A 19,963-nucleotide genomic window follows, 5' to 3' on the forward strand; every position below is an offset into this window, starting at 1 on the left:
GAGAATGTGCAGACTCCACACATATAGTGATCCAAGCCAGGAATCAAACCCAGGTCCCTGGAGCTGTGAGGCAGCAGTGCTAATCACTATGCCACCACATTTCCCACAGAATGATGGGGCTGGAGTATCCCTCCCATGAGGTGACAGGGCTGGAATATCCCTCCCACTAATTCCGGTGACAGGAGAGGTGGCAACCAGAGAGCACAGATTTAAGAAGAATGGCAAAATGTCCTGAGGGTACAATGAGGAGAATTAATTTTATGCAGTGGGTTGTTTGGTCAGGAACAGTGCAGTGTGATGCAAGGAGGCAAAAGAGAATGACAAACATTGAAGAAAATATGCTTCTTGTTGAAAAGAAAAGAATGGTCCAGAAGTGGATGGATCAGGGCATCATACTTTGTGCTCTATTCGTTAGAGTTTTGCTCGTCACATCATAATCTTTTGTCAGAAGTATGAACTGATAGTGTGACCAGAGCAACAAGGCATTGGATTCCTCTGTGAACAGGGGAGAATCAATAATCTATCTCCTCAACCAATAAGAATTCAGAATAAATGAAGAATGGATCAATTGAGAAGGAAATAGGATGAATTAGAATATGAAGAAAGAGTGATAAAGAGAATAAATGAAAGATCAGATATAGAAAGAGTACAAAGATAAAGGAAGCAAAAATATTAAATCTTAAAATCCAAAGTTTTAAAAATCTCTAAGAGCAGTTTTACCTCCTGCAAGAATCAGTGACATTGCAAGGACATAAATCTCAAAGTTAAAAGATCATTAATTGACATTCCTAAAATAGAAAATAGGAGCAGGATGAATCAGCCAATTGGCCCTTCAAGCCTACCCATGCATTCATTGTGACAAGTGCAGATGACCTAGTTATCCAACTCAGTAGCCTGATCCTGTCTTCCCCCCATTTTTTTGATTCCCTTCACACCTAGATCTATATCTAATTCCCTCTTGAAAACATATTTTGCATTCAATTGCTTTCTGTGGTAGCGAATTCCACAGATCTACCACTTTCTGGCTGAAAAAAATTATCCTCACCTCAGTCCTAAATGGTTTACTCCTGGTAAAACAATGACCCCTGGTTCTGTACTTCCCCTGCCATCATGAACATCCTCCCTGCACCTATCATGTCTAGTCATGTTAGAATTTTATAGATCTTCCCTCATTCTTCTGAACTCCAGTGAATACAATCCTAACTGATTCAATCTCTCTTTATAAGTCAGCCCTGCCATCCCAGAAATCAGTCTGATAAACCTTTGCTGCACTCCGTCTGTAGCAGCATCATTATTCCTTAGATAAGGAGACCAAAATTGCACACAATGTGGCCTCACCAAGGCCCCTGTATAACTTGCAAGTTAATGGTAACTCTGTTGCAATTTCTTGATACTCATGGAAAGGTTGGGTGTGAGTTGTCATTTTTTTAATATACTTTATTCCAATTCAATCCAATGAAATCAAGTCCAATTCAGAGTCCCAACAAGTTGAGACATTCCCGATCCAAGCTGACAGGACAGGGCTCTCACTTCCTATCTTGGACTTAATCTACATGATCCAAGCTGATTGGAATAGGTGTAGCTCCTCCTCCAAGGCTTGATCTCATTTGCATCTTAGCCAAAAATCCGAGATGCTGCTTTAAAAAGTTGCTTCAAATGAAGCTGAAATGTAACCTAATGACTTCAACCAAGTACAGCATGTCGATACTACACTTGATCTTAGCCAAAAGGCCGAGACAAATAGTCTAGTAACTTGTGGTAATTTGCAATTCTCAAGTTATCTTTTGCGTCCCTCGCAAATTTACTTGTTAATGATGTTGAGCGCCATTAAACTGGCTGTTATTTCCTCAACAAACTCAGGGCCATTATTCTTAAACAGCGGTGCTGTATGAATAAATTGGAAGACAAAAGTCCGATATCGAGGAGAAATTGTATCACCCCAATGCCCTGCCATTAACTGAGTAAGTCCTGCCCTGGTTCAGTCTACCAAAACGCATCACCTCGCATTTGTCTAAATTAAACTCCATCTGCCATTCGCCAACCCAATTGATCAAGATCCCATCGCAATTGGAGATAACTTTGTCACCAGTCTTGGTGTCATCTGCAAATTTTCTAACCATGCCCCCTATATTCTCATCCATATCATTAATATAAATGACAAGTAACAGTGGACCGAGCACTTATCCTTGAGGCACACCACTGGTCACAGGCCTCCAGCTTGAAAAACAACACTCTACAAGCACCATCTGGCTTCTGTCAAAAAGCTCATTTTGTATCCATTTAGCTACCTCACCCTAAATCGCATGAGATTTAACCTTATGCAACAACCTACCATGTGGTCCCTTGTCAAAGGCCTTGCTGAAGTCTGTGTAGACAATATCAACTCATCTATCTTCTTGGTAATCCCTTCAAAAAACATAATCAAATTTGCGAGACCTGATTTTCCACTCACAAAGTCATGCTGACTGTCCTTAATCAGTCCTTGTATCTCTAAATGTCTGCAGATCCTATCTCTCAAAATACCTTCCAACAATTTACCCACCACAGATGTGAGGCTCACTGGCTTGTAGTTCCCAGGCTTTTCCTGCAGCCCTTTTTAAACAAAGGCACAACATTTACCACCCTATCTTCAGGCACCTCACCCATGACAATCAATGATTCAAATATCTCGGCCAGGGGACCCACAATTTCCCCCCTAGCCTCCCACAATGTCCTGGGATACACTTCAGGGATAAGTCCTGAGGATGTATCTACCTTGCTGCACTTTAAGACTTCCAGCACCTCCTCCTCTGAAATATGTACACTCCTCAAAACATTACTATTTATTTCCCCAAGTTCCATAACATCCATGCTTTTCTCAACAGTAAATACTGATGGGAAATATTCATTTAGGATCTCACCTATCTCTTGTAGATCCACACATAGATGACCTTGTTGATCCTTAAGAAGCTTGACTGTCTTCCTTGTTACTCTTTTGGTCTTTATGTATTTGTAGAAACTCTTTGGATTCTCCTTTGCCTTATCTGCCAAAACAATCTCGTGTTCCCTTTTTGCCCTCCTGATTTCTCTCTTAACTCTACTCCTACAACCCCTATACCCTTCAAAGGATTAGGAAGGGTGTAGTCACAATGTTGAGGGTTTACTGTAGGCCAGCAGGAGATAGAGGAACAGATATGTAGGCAAATTTTGGCAAGGTGTAAAAGTAACAGGGTTGTTCTGGTAGCTGATTTTAACTTCCCCTATATTGACTGGGACTCACTTAGTGCTAGGCGCGTGGATGGGGCAGAGTTTGTAAGGAGCATCCAGGAGGGCTTCTTGAAACAGTATGTAGATAGTCCAACTAGGGAAAGCGCTGTACTGAACCTGGTAATGGGGAATGAACCTGGTTAGGTGGTTGAAGTTTTAGTAGGGGAGCAGTTCGCGAACAGTGACCAGAATTCAGTAAGTTTTAAGGTACTGATGGATAAAGGTAAGTGTAGTCCTCAGGTGAAGGTGCTAAATTGAGGAAGGCTAATTACAGCAAAATTAGGCAGGAACTGAAGAATGTAGACTTGGGGGCAGATGTTTGAGGGCAAATCAACATCTGGCATGTGGGAGGTCTTCAAGTGTAAGTTGATAGGAATTCTTGACCAGCACATTCCTGAAAGGATGAAGGATAAATATGCCAATTCTTGGGAACCTTGGATAACAAGAGATGTTGTGAGCCTAGTCAAAAAGGAAGCGGAAGCATTTGTCAAGGCTGGGTGCCTGGGAACACATGAAGCAAGTGTGGAACGCAAGGAAAGTAGAAAGAAACTAAAGCAAGGAGTAAGGAGGGCTAAAACGGCTAAAATCATTGGCAAGCAGGGTTAAGGAAAATCCCAAGGCTTTTTATACTATTTAAATAGCAAGACGGTTGGCCCACTCAAGGACAGGAGAGGAAATGGGTAAAGTATTAAATGAGTATTTTGTGTCAGTGTTCACCAAAGAGAAGGAATTGGTGGATGATGAGCCTGGGGACGGGTGTATAGACAGCTTGGGTCATGTTGAGATCAAGATGGAAGAAGTATTGAGTGGGTAGAAAAACATTAAGGTAGACAAGTCCCCAGGACCTGATGGGATACACCCCAGAATACTGGGAGAGGCAAGGGAGGAAATTGCTGGAGCCTTGAGAGAAATAGAAACATAGGAGCAGAGGAAAGGCATTTGGTCCTTCAAGGCTGCTCCTCCATTCATTACGATCACGGCTGATCATCCAACTCAATAGCCTACTCCTGCTTTTTCCCACAGCCTTTGATCTCATTTGCCCCAAGTGCTCTATCTAGCAGCTTCTTGAATACATTCAATGTTTTGGCATCAACTACTTCCTGTGCTAATTGCACAGGCTAACCAGTTTTTGAGTGAAGAAATGTCTCCTCACCTCCGTCCTAAATGGTCTACCCTGAATCCTCAGTCTGTGACCCCTACTTCTGGACTTCCCCACCATCGGAAACATCCTCCCTGCACTTATCCTCTCTAGTCCTGTTAGAATTTTATAAGTCTCAAATCTTTGTATTCTCTCTAGCTACAGGGAATGTCATGATGTGGAGATGCCAACATTGGACTAGGAACAGCGTTCTGAAAGTTAGTGGCTTTTGCTACCAAGTAAATCTGTTGGACTTTAACCTGGTGTTGTAGGACTTCTTACTGTGTTTACAGGGGATGTCTCAGACGATGGGAGTATAACCAATGTTGTTCCTTTGTTCAGAAAGGGTAGTAAGGATAATCCAGGTAATTACAGGCTGGTGAGCCTTGTGTCAGTGATGGGGAAGTTGTTGGAAAGGATTCTTTCTGCCAGTATTCACTCCAACTTTGAAACAAGTGGACATATTAGCGAGCGGCAACATGGTTTGGTGAAGGGGACGTCGATTCTCACTAACTTGATTGAGTTCTTCGAGGAAGTAACAAAGATGATAGATGTGGGTAGGGTAGTGGATGTTATCTACATGGACTTCAGTAAGGTCTTTGACAAGGTCCCTCATGGCACACTGTACAAAAGGTGAAGTCACACAGGATCAGAAGTGAGCTGGCAAGATGGATACAGAACTGGCTCAGTCATAGGTCATAGTCACATCAGGTTAAAGTCCAACAGGTTTATTTGGTAGCAAATGCCACTAGATTTCGGAGCGCTACTCCTTCGTCAGGAGAGTGGGAGTTCTGTTCACAAGCAGGGCATATAAAGACACAAACTCAATTTACAGCGTAATGATTGGAATGCAAATCTTTACAGAGAATCAAGTCTTAAAGGCACAGACAATGTGAGTAGAGAGGGTATTAAACATAGGTTAAAGAGATGACAGGACAGTTTGTGGGAGTTTGCAAGTCCAGGCAAGTTGTGGGGCTTACAGATAGCATGACATGAACTCAAGATCCCTGTTGATGCCGTCTTCATGTGTGCGGAACTTTGCTATGAGTCCCTGCTCAGCGACTCTGCGCTGTCGTGTGTTATGAACGCAGTAAAAAGTCTGACAACACCAGGTTTCAGTCCAACCGATTTATTTGATAGTAAACTCACTAGCTTTCGGGGTTAGTCCCTTCGTCAGGTGAATGGAGAGTTCTCGCCTCAGACAGAGCATATAAAGCACAGACAGTTTACAGATTACTGATTAGAATGCGAATCTTTACACCTAACCTGCTGTTCAAGTCTTAAAGTGGCCAACAATGTGAGTGGAAGGAGCACTGATCACAGGTTACAGAGATGTGTGTTGTCTCCAGACAGTACAGTAAGTGAGGTTTTGCAAACCCAGGCAAGTCACGGGGGTTACAGATAGTGCGACATGAACCCAAGATCCCGGTTGAGACTGTCCTCATGTGTGCGGAACTTGGCTATGAGTCTCTGCTCAGCGACTCTGCGCTGTCGTGTGTTATGAACGCAGTAAAAAGTCTGACAACACCAGGTTTCAGTCCAACCGATTTATTTGATAGTAAACTCACTAGCTTTCGGGTTAGCCCCTTCATCAGGCGAATGGAGAGTTCTGGCCTCAGACAGAGCATATAAAGCACAGACAGTTTACAGATTACTGATTAGAACGCGAATCTTTACACCTAACCTGCTGTTCAAGTCTTAAAGTGGCTAACAGTGTGAGTGGAAGGAGCACTGATCACAGGTTACAGAGATGTGTGTTGTCTCCAGACAGTACAGTAAGTGAGGTTTAGCAAACCCAGGCAAGTCACAGGGGTTACAGATAGTGCGACATGAACCCAAGATCCCGGTTGAGACTGTCCTCATGTGTGCGGAACTTGGCTATCAGTCTCTGTTCAGCGACTCTGCGCTGTCGTGTGTCGTGAAGGCCGCCTTGGAGAATGCTTACCCGAAGGTCAGAGGCTGAATGCCCATGACCACTGAAGTGTTCGTCAACAGGAAGGGAACAATATTGCCTGGCGATTGTCGAGCAGTGTTCATTCATCCGTTGTCGTAGCAGCTGTATGGTCTCCCCAATGTACCATGCCTCTGGACATCCTTGTTTACCACAGTCCAACATTGGCATCTCCACATCATGTCGGTCATAGAAGACAGAGGGTAGCAGTGGAAGGATGGGTTTCTGAATGGAGGGCTGTGACTAGTGGCGTTCCTCAGGGATCTGTGCTGGGACCGTTATTGTTGTAATATATACAAATGATTTGGAGGAAAATGTAATTGGTTTGATCAGTAAGCTTGCAGACGACACAGCGGTTGGTGGAATTGCAGATGTCAATGAGAACCGTCAGAGGAAACATCAGGATGTAGATCGGTTGGAGACTTGGTTGGAAAGATGGTTGATGGAGTTTAATCTGGACAAATGTGAAGTAATGCATTTTGAAAGCTCTAAAACAGATGGGAAATATGCAGTAAATGGCAGAAGTCTTAAGAGTATCGATAGCAGAGGAATCTGAGTTTACAGGTAACAGGTCACTGAAAGTGGCAATGCATGTGTAGAAGGTAGTCAAGAAAGCATATGGTATGCTTTCTTGGGTATTGAGTTTAAACATTGGCAAGTCATGCTATGGATTTATAGAATCTTGTTAGGCCGCTCTTAGAATATAGTGTCCAGTTCTGGTCGCCATACTACCAGAAGGATGTGGATGTTTTGGAGAGGGTACTGAAAAGATTTACCAGGATGTTGCCTTGTATGGAGGGCATTAGCTATGAGGAGAGGTTGGAGAAATTGATTTGTTCGCACTGGAACAACCGAGGTTGAGGGATGACCTGATGGAGATCTACAAGACTATAAGAGGCATGGACAGAGTAGGTAGTCAGAAGCTTTTTCCCAGGGTGGAAGAGTGAATTCCAGGGGACTTAGGTTTAAGGTGCGAGGGGCAAGATTTAAAGAAGATGTACAAGGCAAGTTTTTTTACACAGAAGGTGGTGAGTGACTGGAACTGGCTGCCGGGGGAGGTAGTGAAAGCAGGTATAATAATGACTTTTAAGGGGGATATTGACAGAAACATGAATAGGATGGGAATTGAGGGATATGGCCCCCGAAGGGTAGGTGGTTCTAGTTCAGTCTGGCAGCATGGTTGATGCATGCTTGGAGGGCCAAAGGGACTGTTCCTGTGCTGTAATTTTCTTTGTTCAACCCAGATTATAGATTACGTGTAGGAGATGAAGAAAGGTCAATCTTTTGCCAGTTGGCTGACCTCAGCAAAGTTACTGCAATTTTCCATTGATATCCCTGAAATGGGAGTGGAGAAAAATCAACCAGAATTCTCAAGGACAATTCAACCCCAGACCCAATCACTTTATTTGTATCAATCATTTTCTTAAGTTGCATTTGCAAATACATTCCTCTTTCCCCCACCTCGTACAACATTATAGAAATTAAAATGCAGCACATTAAACCCACCTTGTCTGCCCCCAATATGTGCCCATCCTTCCCATATTAAAAAGAAGTGATTTGATGGGAATATATTACTTTACTAGAATATCAGAGTTGACAGTGGGGTTGCAGTTGGGAATGCCAGTGAATATTGAGTTGGCACACAGCAGCCAGAGGAAGTCAGGATGAACTGAGACTGCCAGCTGAATTTGGATTAAGTCAGGTCAGGTTTGGGTTTGAGATGTGCATGGGTTTGTCCAAAATGTCTGTGTCTAATGGTTTGTTCCACACTCAGTTGAATACACAGGTAATGCCTGGATGCTTTGTGAATGGGTGAGCAGGTGAACCATTTTTTCGAAGGTAATTGATGGACTCTTCAGGACAGCCTGATTCTAGTTTTAGTTTAGTTTATTTATTCATGTCAAAAGTAGGCTTACATTAACACTGCAATGAAGTCATTGTGAAAATCCCCTAGTCGCCACACTTTGGCGCCTGCTTGGATATACTGAGGAAGAATTTAGCATGGCCAATGCATCTAACCATTTGGACTGTGGGAGGGAACTGGAGCACCCAGAGGAAACCCATGCAGACACAGGGAGAATGTGCAGACTCCACACAGACAGTGAGCCAAGCCAGAATTGAACCTGCGTCCCTGGCACTGTAAAGCATCAGTGCTAACCACTTTGCCACCATTTTAATTGCTTTGGAAATTGTAGGGTACAGTGATGTTCTGCACCTTGGAATTCTGCTGTTTTAAGTCAATGACTTAACATTGTTGGCAGCTTGTCTGGAGAACCCAAGGCAGGCCTTCTTACCTGCCCACCTTAGCACTCACACACCTCATCCTCTCCACTGCAGTTCGTAAGATGCACTGTGAACCCAACCCAGGGTAAGGATCCAAAATTCCAGTGTCTGGATCAAGTTGCATTTCAGAAAGTGCAAAAGTACACAGATTGGGTTATCCTAAGCCCAAATGAAAATCCAACACCAGGCTCACAACACTTGCCAACACTGGAGTTTTCATCGCCTCACGTCTGGATCTGTTGTAGACTCATTGATAAGAGATTAATTAGTCAAGAGCTCTGTTATGGTTGTATCATATCACTAGCAGGATGGTAGATGAGGAATCAAATGAACCTTGGTATTCTAACAACTCTGATACTCCAACCATGAGTTTCTTGTGTCCTGACCTTGGAGTCCTAAACAAGTTGCAGTGAAACAGATAATAGGAACATTTGGAGTCCATTTACATTGAAAATAGTTCTTTTTGTTTCTCATCAAAAATAGTCATGAATTTGTTTGGCTGATTCTTTCTCCTCTCACTCTTCACAGATTACCATTTCAATTATGCTCAATATTATGGGAATTCATACGTGGAATTTTTGGGTTTCCATTTACTGGCCAGGAACAATATTCTTGTTCGATTTCAAACTAACAGCTCAGACGGAACACTTATCTACACACAACAGAGCTCCGGACCAGCTGCATTTTTCATTAAACTCTTTATTGAACAAGGATTCCTGCAGGTACAGTGTAAAGTAACTTTCATGGTAATAATTGACTATGATCCTCTCAGTTGCTGCTTTTGATTAATGAATTCTACTTGACGACACAAACATATGGAAGTCCTCCCTATATAGATTCTGCAAAGTTCAATGTCTATCCCTCATTAATGCATCAGAACTTGAAAGACAAAACTTAGTCAGGTTTCTGGACGGCTGTGAGTATAGGGCAGGAGTCTTAGTAGTGTTGAAGAGCAGAAGGATCTTGGGGTCCGGGTCCACAGGACTCTTAAATCGGCCTCGCTGGTGGAAGAGGTGGTCAAGAAGGCGTATGGTGTACTGGCCTTCATTAATCGAGGGATTGAGTTTAGGAGTCAGGAGATAATGCTGCAACTTTATAAGACCCTTGTCAGGCCTCATTTGGAGTACTGTGCGCAGTTCTGGTCGCCTCACTATATGAAAGACGTAGAAGCTATTGAAAGGGTACAGAGGAGATTTACAAGGATGTTGCCTGGACTGGGAGGCATGCCTTATGAAGTTAGGTTGAGGGAGCTGGGTCTCTTTTCCCTGAAGAGACAAAGGTTGAGAGGCGACCTGATAGAGGTTTATAAAATGTTGAGAGGAATGGGTAGGGTGGATTCTCAGAGGCTATTTCCCCGGGTTGAAATGGTCGCTACGAGAGGACACAGATTTAAGGTGCGGGAAGGAAAGTACAGAAGTGATGTTAAGGGTAAGTTTTTCACTCAGAGGGTGGTGAGTGAGTGGAATCGGCTGCCGTCAGTGGTGGTGGAGGCGAACTCGCTGGGGTCTTTTAAAAGACTTCTGGATGAGTATATGGGGTTTTATGGGATTGGGGGTTATAGATAGGTGTTGATGTGATCGGCGCAACTCGTGGGCCGAAGGGCCTGTTTGTGCTGTAGTGTTCTATGTTCTATGTTCTATAGGCTGAAGGGAGGGTGGTTCTTGATTAGCACTTTTACCGCACAGCGCAAAGCACACAGGTTTGATTCCGGTCTTGAGTGATTGTCTGTGTACAGTTTGCAGATTCTTCTCATGTCTGTCTGGGTTTCCTCCTACACTCCAAAGACCTGCAGGTTAGGTGGACCGGTCATGGTAAAATTGCCCTTTAGTGTCCCAAGGTGTGTAGGTTAGGTTGATTAGCCATAGAACATAGAACATTACAGCGCAGTACAGGCCCTTTGGCCCTCGATGTTGCGCCGACCAGTGGAACCAATCCAATGACCCGCTAACCTAAACTATTCCAATATTATCCATATGCCTATCCAATGACCATTTGAACAACCTTAAAGTTGGCGAGTCCACAACTGCTGCAGGCAGGGCATTCCATGCCCTTACTACCCTCTGAATAAAGAACCTACCTCCGACATCCGTCTTATAATTACCACCCCTTAATTTAAAGCTATGTCCCCTCGTGTTAGCCATCACCATCCGAGGAAAAAGGTTTTCACTATCCACACTATCTAACCCTCTGATAAATGTACGGGTTACAAGGATAGGCTGGAGGGGAGGGGCTGGTAGGGATGGTCTCTTGGAAAGTCAGTACAGACTCGATGGGCCAAATTGCCTCTTACTGCACTGTAGAGGTTCTCTGGTTCAACTTAAGGTTTTTTTTTCCATTGATAGGAAATATACAAAAGAAACTAACTACAATATTTTATATTGGTTCCTTTGGAAATTCTGATTGGCTTAACAAAGAACAAAGAACATTACAGCACAGGAACAGGCCCTTTGGCCCTCCAAGCCATGCTGTCTGAGTGAATTAAAGCCTCTACCCTTCCAGGGACCATATCCCTTTATTCCCATCCTATTCATGTATTTGTCAAGACGCTCCTTAAAAGTCACTATCGCATCTGTGTCCACTACCTGCCCCGGCAGCGAGTTCCAGGCACCCACTACTCTCTGTGTAAAAAAATGTGCCTTGTACCTTTCCTTTAAACCTTGTCCCTAGCATTTAAATTTATGCCCCCGAATAATTGACTCGTCCACCCTGGGAAAAAGCTTCTGACTATCCAATCTGTCCATGCTCCTCATAATCTTGTAAGACTTCTATCAGGTTGCCCCTCAATCTCCATCGTTCCAGCGAGAACAAACCAGGTTTCTTCAACCTCTCCTCACACTAATGCCCTCCATGCCAGGCAATACCCTGGTAAATATTTTCTCATCCTCTCCAACACCTCCACGTCCTTCTGATAGTGTGGCAGCCAGAATATATTCCAATGCAGCCTAAGATTCTATAAAGCTGCAACATGATTTGCCAATTTTTAAACTCAATGCCCTGATAAGGCAAACATGCCGTATGCCTTCTTGACTACCTTTTCCACCTGTGTTGCCACTTTCTGTGACCTGAGTACCTGTACAACCAGATCCCTCTGTCAATCAATAATCTTAAAGGCTCTGCCATTTACTGTATATTTCCTATCTGTATTATACCTTCCAAAATGCATTACCTCACATTTATCCAGGTTAACATTATCATAGAATCCCTACAGTGCAGAAGGAGGTCATTTGACCCTTCAAGTCTACACTAACTCTCTGAAAGAGTATCTTCTAGGCACTCTCCCCCATCTTGTCCCTGGAATTCCACACATTTGTCACTGCTGATCCATCTAACCTACACATCTTGGGACAGTAAGGGACAATTTAGTGTAGCCAATCCACCTAACCTGCACATCTTTGGACCGTGGGAGGAAATTCGAGCACCCAGAGGAAACCCACATTGTTTAACATTGTCTCACATAAAGTTGCATATTTGATAGATCTTGCAACAATACAAAGATGATGCTCATTTCAGGTCCAGGCAACAGGTTTACTCACAAGAATTTTAAACTATCTCTGCAACACAAAATTCCTGTACCCATGCTTCCAACTAAGCTTCTAATAACTTCTGTGATGTCTGTTTACTTGCTCCTGTGTCCACACCCAGGCTTAACCAATCAAGCACAGTGAGCATAGATAAGTTATCAGACTCTCATAATCGAACAGAGAACAATTGGACTCTACAGCATTAAACGAGCATTGCAATGCTTATTTTTTACCCTTCTCAGAATTACTGGTTTTGACATTCAATCTCCATTCAATTGAATAGCCTGATCTTTCTTTTCTGTAGAATTTGTGAATAAGACACTTACGTGAATAGGACACATGTGAATATGGAGTTACACGCTGGGAATCAGGAGATTTCATAGACAAATAAAAATTAATGTAAATAAGAAGCTAGTCTATTCATCTTAAACAATTATGCCAATAAAGTTATTTTGAGTCATGTGTCCTAAATAGCTATGCAACCCATATCAGTCCCCAATCAGTGTACAGTTGTGCTGAGAATTTAAACTCCAGTTCAAAATATTGCTGTAGCTATTTTCCCCTGATGAATGGTAAATACTATACCCATTATTTTCCAGCAGTTGTTACTATGTTATTAATATTACAGTAACCAGCGGCAGTGAGTAATGTTGCAGTGGCACGTTTAGAAGTATGTATTCAGTATATATACATGAGATTTACTTTTCAGGGGTCTGGAGTCATTAAATCTCAGAAACTGTGTTTTCTTTTGACATTATCTGTTATGATATCATTCTTGCCCAGGTTCACAACCTGTTAGCTGCTGATGGTTCATGAGAGTGCACAAATCTACCATTAGTCCTAGTAGTCCATCAAACCATAAAGAAGTACTTCAGTGTGTGACAATGTCAATGGAACAAAACTGACAATTCCTCCGTCTCTTTTGCTTCCTTCACTTAGCTCAAAAAACTCTATCCTCTGTTCCACTGCTGCTTGCTCTCTGACCTCCCCCCACTTTACACTTGCACTTTGCTCCTCACCATCATCTAATCATTGTGAAGTCTCTTCTGCTCATTTTGTTTTCTCACTTCCTTGTCTTTCTCTCGTCTCGCTTGCTCTCTTCTTTTCCCCGTACACCTCCTTTCTTCCCTCTTTCCGCATGTCCCTCCTCTCCTCTCACTTCCTTCCTCTTTATCCCTCTCCATCACCCATCCCCTATACGCCCCACATCTCTCCCTTTTCTCCCATCCTTCCTCGCCCTCTATTTCCATTCCACGCCTCTTTTCTTAATCTCCATCTCCCACTCCCCTTCCTCCCCTTTCTCCCTCCCTCATACCCTCTCTCTCCTTCCCAATCTGACAGCACCTCACTATGCACCTCTCTCATTCTATGGACCTGGAAGGCATCACAGATATCCCTCCTTTCTTCCTTAATCAGAAACAGGATTGATAATGAAATAAATGCTGGAAGTTTTTTTTAAATTAAAGACAGCCAGAGAAAAAGGTTCAGTCTTTTTTAAAGAAACGTTCATCCAGTAGATGGTGACCCACTTAACAAGCAACCACTGAATGTAATAAACAATACCCAGTTGGGATAAGATTTTACTTTAACTTTTGCCTTTGCCATCACATAAAAATAGCTCTGATAGAGCTAACATACAGGTTCCCAGTTTAACTTTGTTTGCACAGAAAGTGGCTGTACTCCCCTAAGATAATACTTCTTCAGTGGGAGTTTCTAACGGTTGTGAGTTAACATCCTTGAAAGGGTTGAATTGCGGGGATCAGGCTTTTAATGAGTCCATCAAGAGAAAGGCTGAACGAAACACATCAGAAAGTTTTATTCAGTGCTAAGTTCCACATAGTCCCTGAAAAGTCCACTATAAACCTGATCAACAACCTTATTCCAACATTTCAAAGCCTCTCTGCGGGCTCTGTGTGTCACAGATTTGACTCTTGTCAGCTTCATAAGCTGTTAACAACTTTGCAAGCTATCATCAAACAAACATCCAATATCCCTAATTATTGCAACCTCATTGTTCAATCTAACAGTTTTTACCGCCAACCCGGAGGGAATGAGGCTCCCTCTGAATTGCGAGGAGTAAACTTGTGTCAGGTGGTATGGCAATGGTGGCACAATAATTCACCTCACAGCCCTGATTGGCTAACAGAGACGAATGGCCCATATCCAATTTCTGTCCTATTTCAAGGGTCTTATCTTGGGTTGCTTTTCCACAGAAAAGCTTTCATGTTGGGAAAGGGTACAGGAAATGTTATTGTTAAATCAAGTAGGAGAGCACAGGGGGGATATTAGAAACTCAGGCAGGGAAAAGTAGAGAAAATCCTATGATATTCTATAAGTATATCAATGGGAAGAGGATAACAAGGGAAAGAATAGGACCCATTAGGGACCAAGGGAGAAATCTGTGGGTGGAGGCAGAGGACATTGGTGGTGAGTTAAGTGAATACTTCACATCTGTCTTCACCCATGAGAATGAGGAGATACTTATGGAACTTGAGGAGAGAGATTGTGAGGCTCCAGAGAAAATTATCATAGGGAGTGACAAGGTATTGGAAGTATTGGCGGGCTTAAAACTAGACAAATCTCCAGGTCCAGATGAATTGTGTCCCAGGCTATTCTGGGAGGCAAGGGAGAAAATTGCAGGGGCTCTGACCCAAATTTTTAATTCCTCCCTGGCCACCAGGGAGGTGCCACAGGACTGGAGAACGGCTAATGTGGTCCCACTATTTAAGAAAGATTGTAGAGAGAAGCCAGGGAACTACAGACCAGCAAATCTCATGTCTGTGGTTGGGAAACTACTGGAGAAGATTCTGAAGGAGAGAATCTATTTCCATTTGGAGAGGCAAGGTTTGATCAGGGATAGTCAGCATGGTTTTGTCAGAGGGAGGCCATGCTTAAGAAATGTGATTGAATTTTTTGAGCATCTAACCAAGTGCGTGGATGAGAGTAGCGTGGGTTGATGTAGTTTACATGGATTTCAGCAAAGCCTTTGACAAAGTCCCACATGGGAGACTTATGAAGAAGGCTGATGCACATGGGCTACAGGGTGATCTGACAAGGTGGATTCATAATTGGCTTAGCGTTAGGAGACAGAGGGCGGTGACAGAAGGTTGCTTGAGGCTGGAGGTTGACTGAAGGCTAGTGACCAGTGGCATACCACTGGGCCCCCTATTGTTTGTCATTTATATAAATGACACAGATGACTATGTCGGGGATAGGATCAGTAAGTTTGCTGATGACACAAAGTTTGGCCAGGTCGTTAACAGTGAGGTTGAGTGTCTTGGGTTACAGGAATATATAGACAAGATGGTCAAATGGGCGGATAAGTGGCAGATGGAAGTTCACCCTGAAAAGTATGAGGTGATGCACTTGGGAAGGAGTAATTTTATAAGGATGAAATGTCTGACACTGGGAAATTCTGAAGAACAAAAGGACCTTGGCATGTTTGTCCATAGATCTCTGAAAGCAGAAAGGCGAGTAAATAGGGTAACGAGAAAGGCATATGACACACTTGCCTTTATCAATCTGGGTATAGATTACAAAAGCAAAGAGGTCATGATGGCGTTGTATAGAACTCTGGTGAGGCTGCAGCTTCAGTATTGTGTGCAGTTCTGGTCGCCACATTCTAGGAAGGACATGAACAAACTGGAGGGGGTGCAGAGGCGATCTACCAGGGTGCTGCTGTTTTTGTTGGAGCAGAGAAGACTGAGGGGGTGACCTGGTTGAGGTGTTCAAGATTACGAGGAACGTGGAAAGGGTGGATAGGAAGTAGCTATTTCCCTTAGTTGAAGGGTCAGTTACAAGGGAACACAAGTTTATGGGGGATTTGAGGAAAAAAATTTTTACTCAGAGGGTGGCGACGGTCTGGAATGCACTGCCTGGGAGAGAATAGAGGCGATGCTTTAAAAAGTACCTGGATGAGTACTTGGCACCTCATAACATTCAAGGCTATGGGCAAAGTGCTGGCAAGTGGATTTAAGTGGGATTATGCATCAGTGCAGACTTGATGGGCTGACGGGCCTCTTCTGCGCTGTAATATTCTGTGATTCTGTAAATGTAGCTCACTGAGCTGCTGTGGATACCTTGATTTAAATATTTTCATCTATATTTGTAGCTCCCTGGACTACTTTGCTACTCTGAAATTCCCTTTCTAGACCATTATGTCTCTCTCTCTCTCTTGCTTTCACTCCCCTTCTATGATTTATGTCCAGAGGTGTGGTTTAAATGGCTTCATGTTAAATGTTGTCCAATTATGCCCCCATAAAGTACCTTAGATTGAAAAAAGAAGCAGCTGTGCGACATTAGACCCTTTGAGCCTGCTCCTCCATCTATTATGGTCATGACTGATCATATTCAATACCCTAATCCCACCTTCCCCCCATATCCCTCAATTCCTTTTGCCTCAAGAGCTATATCTAATTTCTTATTGACATCTCACAATGCTTTGGCCTAAAATAATTTCTGTGGTAGTAAATTCCACAGATTCATCCCTCTTTGGTGAAGAACTTTCTCCTCACCTCAGTCTTAAAAGGTTATCCTCAAACAGTGACCCCAGTTCTGGACTCCCTCACCATTGGGAACATTGTTTGTGCATCTATCCTGTCTAATCTTGTTAGAGTTTTCTAAGTTTCAAAGAGTGAAAGATCCCCTCTCGTCCTTCTCAACTCAAATGAATATAATCCTGACCAACTTAGTCTTGCCTCATATGACTGCCCTGCCATTCCAGGAATCAGCCTGGTAAACCTTCATTGCACTCCCTTTATAGTAAGGACATCCTTTATCAGATAAGGACACCAAAACTGCACACAATATTCCAGGTGTAGCCCCAACAACACCCTTTACAATTACAGTAAAACACATCTATTCCTGTACTCAAATCCTTTTGCTATGGAAGCCAACATGCCTTTTGCCTTCTTTACTTCTTGCTGTAACTGCACACTTACTTTCAGTGACTGATGCATGAGGGCACTAAGGTCTCGTTGATTTTCCACCTCTCGTAATTTACATTAATTCCAATAATAATCTGCCTTCCTATTTTTGCTGCTGAAGGGGTTGACCTTAGGATTTCTCCCCCAGGATGGGGTCTCATTCATGGAGTTCTCCTTCCTGTTCTGGGAAATGTGGAAATCACTCTTAGGATGATGATTTCATGCAACATTCTGGTTAAAATCTTTATTGCTGTCTGTTTTCTGTCAAATCTTTCAAGTGGCTTGTTTACTTTAAAATCTATGCCCCCTGAACACCTGGAATCCTTCAAAATCAAGCATCACACAGTTCTAAAGTAGGGATTGCCTTGGTTGATTTCAGAAGCCCCAGATGTTATTGCATATTTTTGACATACCTTGACTGACAGGAGATGTCAGTTTCACTGGGCAGACCCCCCTTACTTTCTCTTATAAGCCCCAGATGCTCTGAAACCTTTTTTGAAGCACTCTGATAGACATGAATTTTAAACGTCTAGCTTGAACGAGCCCCAGCTACTCTGAAAGCTCTTAGAACTGTTTTGATTGACTGTTCCAGTGCACATTAAATAGGGGATCAACCAGGTTTGTGTATACAAGAAACTGTTAGCCCATGAGCTGCTAAAAGCTATATTGACTGACAGCTCCTAGGCAGATCAAACAGTTCATTGTTAATATAATCAGTTTGTACTCCATTAAGTTTCTTCCTACAGTTCTTTTAAACAGGCTTTTTCTGATCTGAAGACTTTTCTAAAAGCCAGATGCATCTGGCACTCTACTCTGAGATCAGGGCACTCATTAAAAATGGCACCCTGATGTTGGTGAAGTCAGGCTTCCTGACGTGCTACTTTGCCAGCAGAGAGTGGTTGAATCCCACCTGGTTAGCGCTGCCAGTGCTCACGGGAAACACTCTGTTTTCCCACTGGTGACACCACTTTGATTCTCATCGGGAGAATTGCAGTCAATAAACACTGAGATGAAATGGTGCTCCTTCTCCCTCAGAGGATAATCAGTAAGTACTTCTTATTTGTCCATGCACGGTGAGAAAAAATACACTTCAGACCCACTACTCTGAGACATCACTATTCCTCAAAACAGGTCAGAGGTTGTACCGTCAGCTTTTCCACAGTGCAGGAAGGAAATAATTTCTCTGGAGAGTACAGAGTACCCTCAACTCATTAAAAAAGTTCTGGATCTGTACCTAATGCTGCAATGTGCAGGGCGAATTTATTTATTTTTTTCAGACACAATAGTCAGAATGCCTCTTTGTGTTCTGTAACTTTTCTATGTTTTTGTGGTTCTAAAAGAATAGAAGGTTATGCTGACATTGGGACATGCCATAGAGTGAGAGAAAGTATATGTGGAATATAAATACTGGCATGGAGTAGAATGGCCAAATGGCCTGTTTCTGTGAATGCCGTTAATTCTCTGCAATTCTAAACAACACAAGAACAATGTACAATATTTTTCTACCTTGGAACTTGTGTGCACTGCCAGGTTCATACTATGTTTAGCAGGTCCCAAATGCACGTTATACATATTAAAATGTTCTATTCATAATTGATGACTGAAGTTTTTTTTCCAACTTCTCTCATCCTTGGGCTTTGCTCCTTTAAAGTGGAAAATTATTCTTTCAACAGTTCCAGTTCCTCTGTGAGTCTTCTGAAGAAGCAAATCATATTAATACGACAGTGAGAGTTGATGATGGGAGAATTTATGTCACTCAAATCAGGTAAGAAGGTCTTGATTTCTATTTCCCGGAGAAAGCTCAAGAGAAAATTACACAAGTTAACTGCTCATTGGTACCCTGGGGATCCCTTACTGTTAGAGCTTGAGAACTAATTCCTTTTTGGTTCTTTGTTGCTCTGTCCGAGGGGTGGGAGGGATGGGGTTCATTCCAGAGCAATAAAAGTCTGCCTGGAAAACCCCCAATGTGGGCCAAAGCCTCAAAATCACATTGAGAGGAATTGTGTGCGCTAACCTGACTTACTATCTCAAAGGTCAAATATGGAGAGACAGCGGCAGAGTGGCAAGGGCGAATTTTACTGTCCAGCTCACCGCAAGAGTCAGTCCATAAGTAACAAGGCATGAATCATGCTTGCTAATCACCAACCCAACCACTGCTGGTGCAACATGTCTGAGCTACATGCAGCATTTGATTGCCACACATAATGGGATACATGGGCAGCACGGTGGCACAGTGGTTAGCACTGCTGCCTCACAGTACCAGACAGCCAGGTTCAATTCCAGTCTTGGCTCCCTGATGTGTGGAGTTTGCACTTTCTCCCTGTGTGAGTTTCCTCCCACGGTCCAAAGATGTACAGGTTAGGTTCATTGGCCATGCTAACTTGGCCCTAGTGTCAGGGGGATTAGCAAGGTAAATGTCGGGGGTTACAGGAATAGGACCTGGGTGGGATTGTGGTCAGTACAGACTCGATGGGCCAAATGGTCTTCTTCTGTACTGTAAGGATTTTATAACTTGTGTGGCAACATACAATCATAGAATTGAACAGCACAGAAAGAGGCCATTCAGCCCATCATGGTTTTGTGAAAGAACAATCTAATTACCCGTCAATCTACGTGCTCTTTTTCCATAAAGGGCAAACATGTTGCAGGGTTAAGTATTTATCTAATCCCTTTTAAAAATTACTATTCGAATCAAGTTTTGATTTGTGCTTGAAAAATGTAACAGGCGTAGAACATGAATTGTGTTAATCTGACAATGAGCAATTAAAAAATGTGAAGTATTTCAACATGCCAAGTGCATTTATTTGTAAATCCGTGATGTGTTGCACAATATTCCCACTGCTTCTGCAGTCACAATAGCTTAAACAGAACAAATTACTGTTTAAATTACATGTAAGTT

The 19,963-nt window shown here is 42.9% G+C and overlaps 1 protein-coding gene and 1 non-coding gene across 2 annotated transcripts in view; one reads left to right on the top strand and one right to left on the bottom strand.

The window, feature by feature from the left end:
* Positions 1–19,963, top strand: part of LOC145345354 (protein eyes shut homolog) — a 308,622-nt gene that overhangs the window by 111,813 nt on the left and 176,846 nt on the right. The window contains exons 3-4 of the mRNA XM_080193170.1: positions 9,147–9,340; positions 18,738–18,829. Coding sequence (XP_080049296.1) covers positions 9,147–9,340; positions 18,738–18,829 — 286 coding nt within the window. The remainder of the gene's footprint in view (positions 1–9,146; positions 9,341–18,737; positions 18,830–19,963) is intronic.
* Positions 1,552–1,744, bottom strand: LOC145345806 (U2 spliceosomal RNA). Its single transcript, XR_013887185.1, has one exon. It is a non-coding gene; the product is annotated as a U2 spliceosomal RNA (small nuclear RNA).

Source organism: Carcharhinus amblyrhynchos, chromosome 7, assembly GCF_965287045.1.
Source record: "Carcharhinus amblyrhynchos chromosome 7, sCarAmb.v2.hapA, whole genome shotgun sequence".
NCBI lineage: Eukaryota > Metazoa > Chordata > Chondrichthyes > Carcharhiniformes > Carcharhinidae > Carcharhinus > Carcharhinus amblyrhynchos.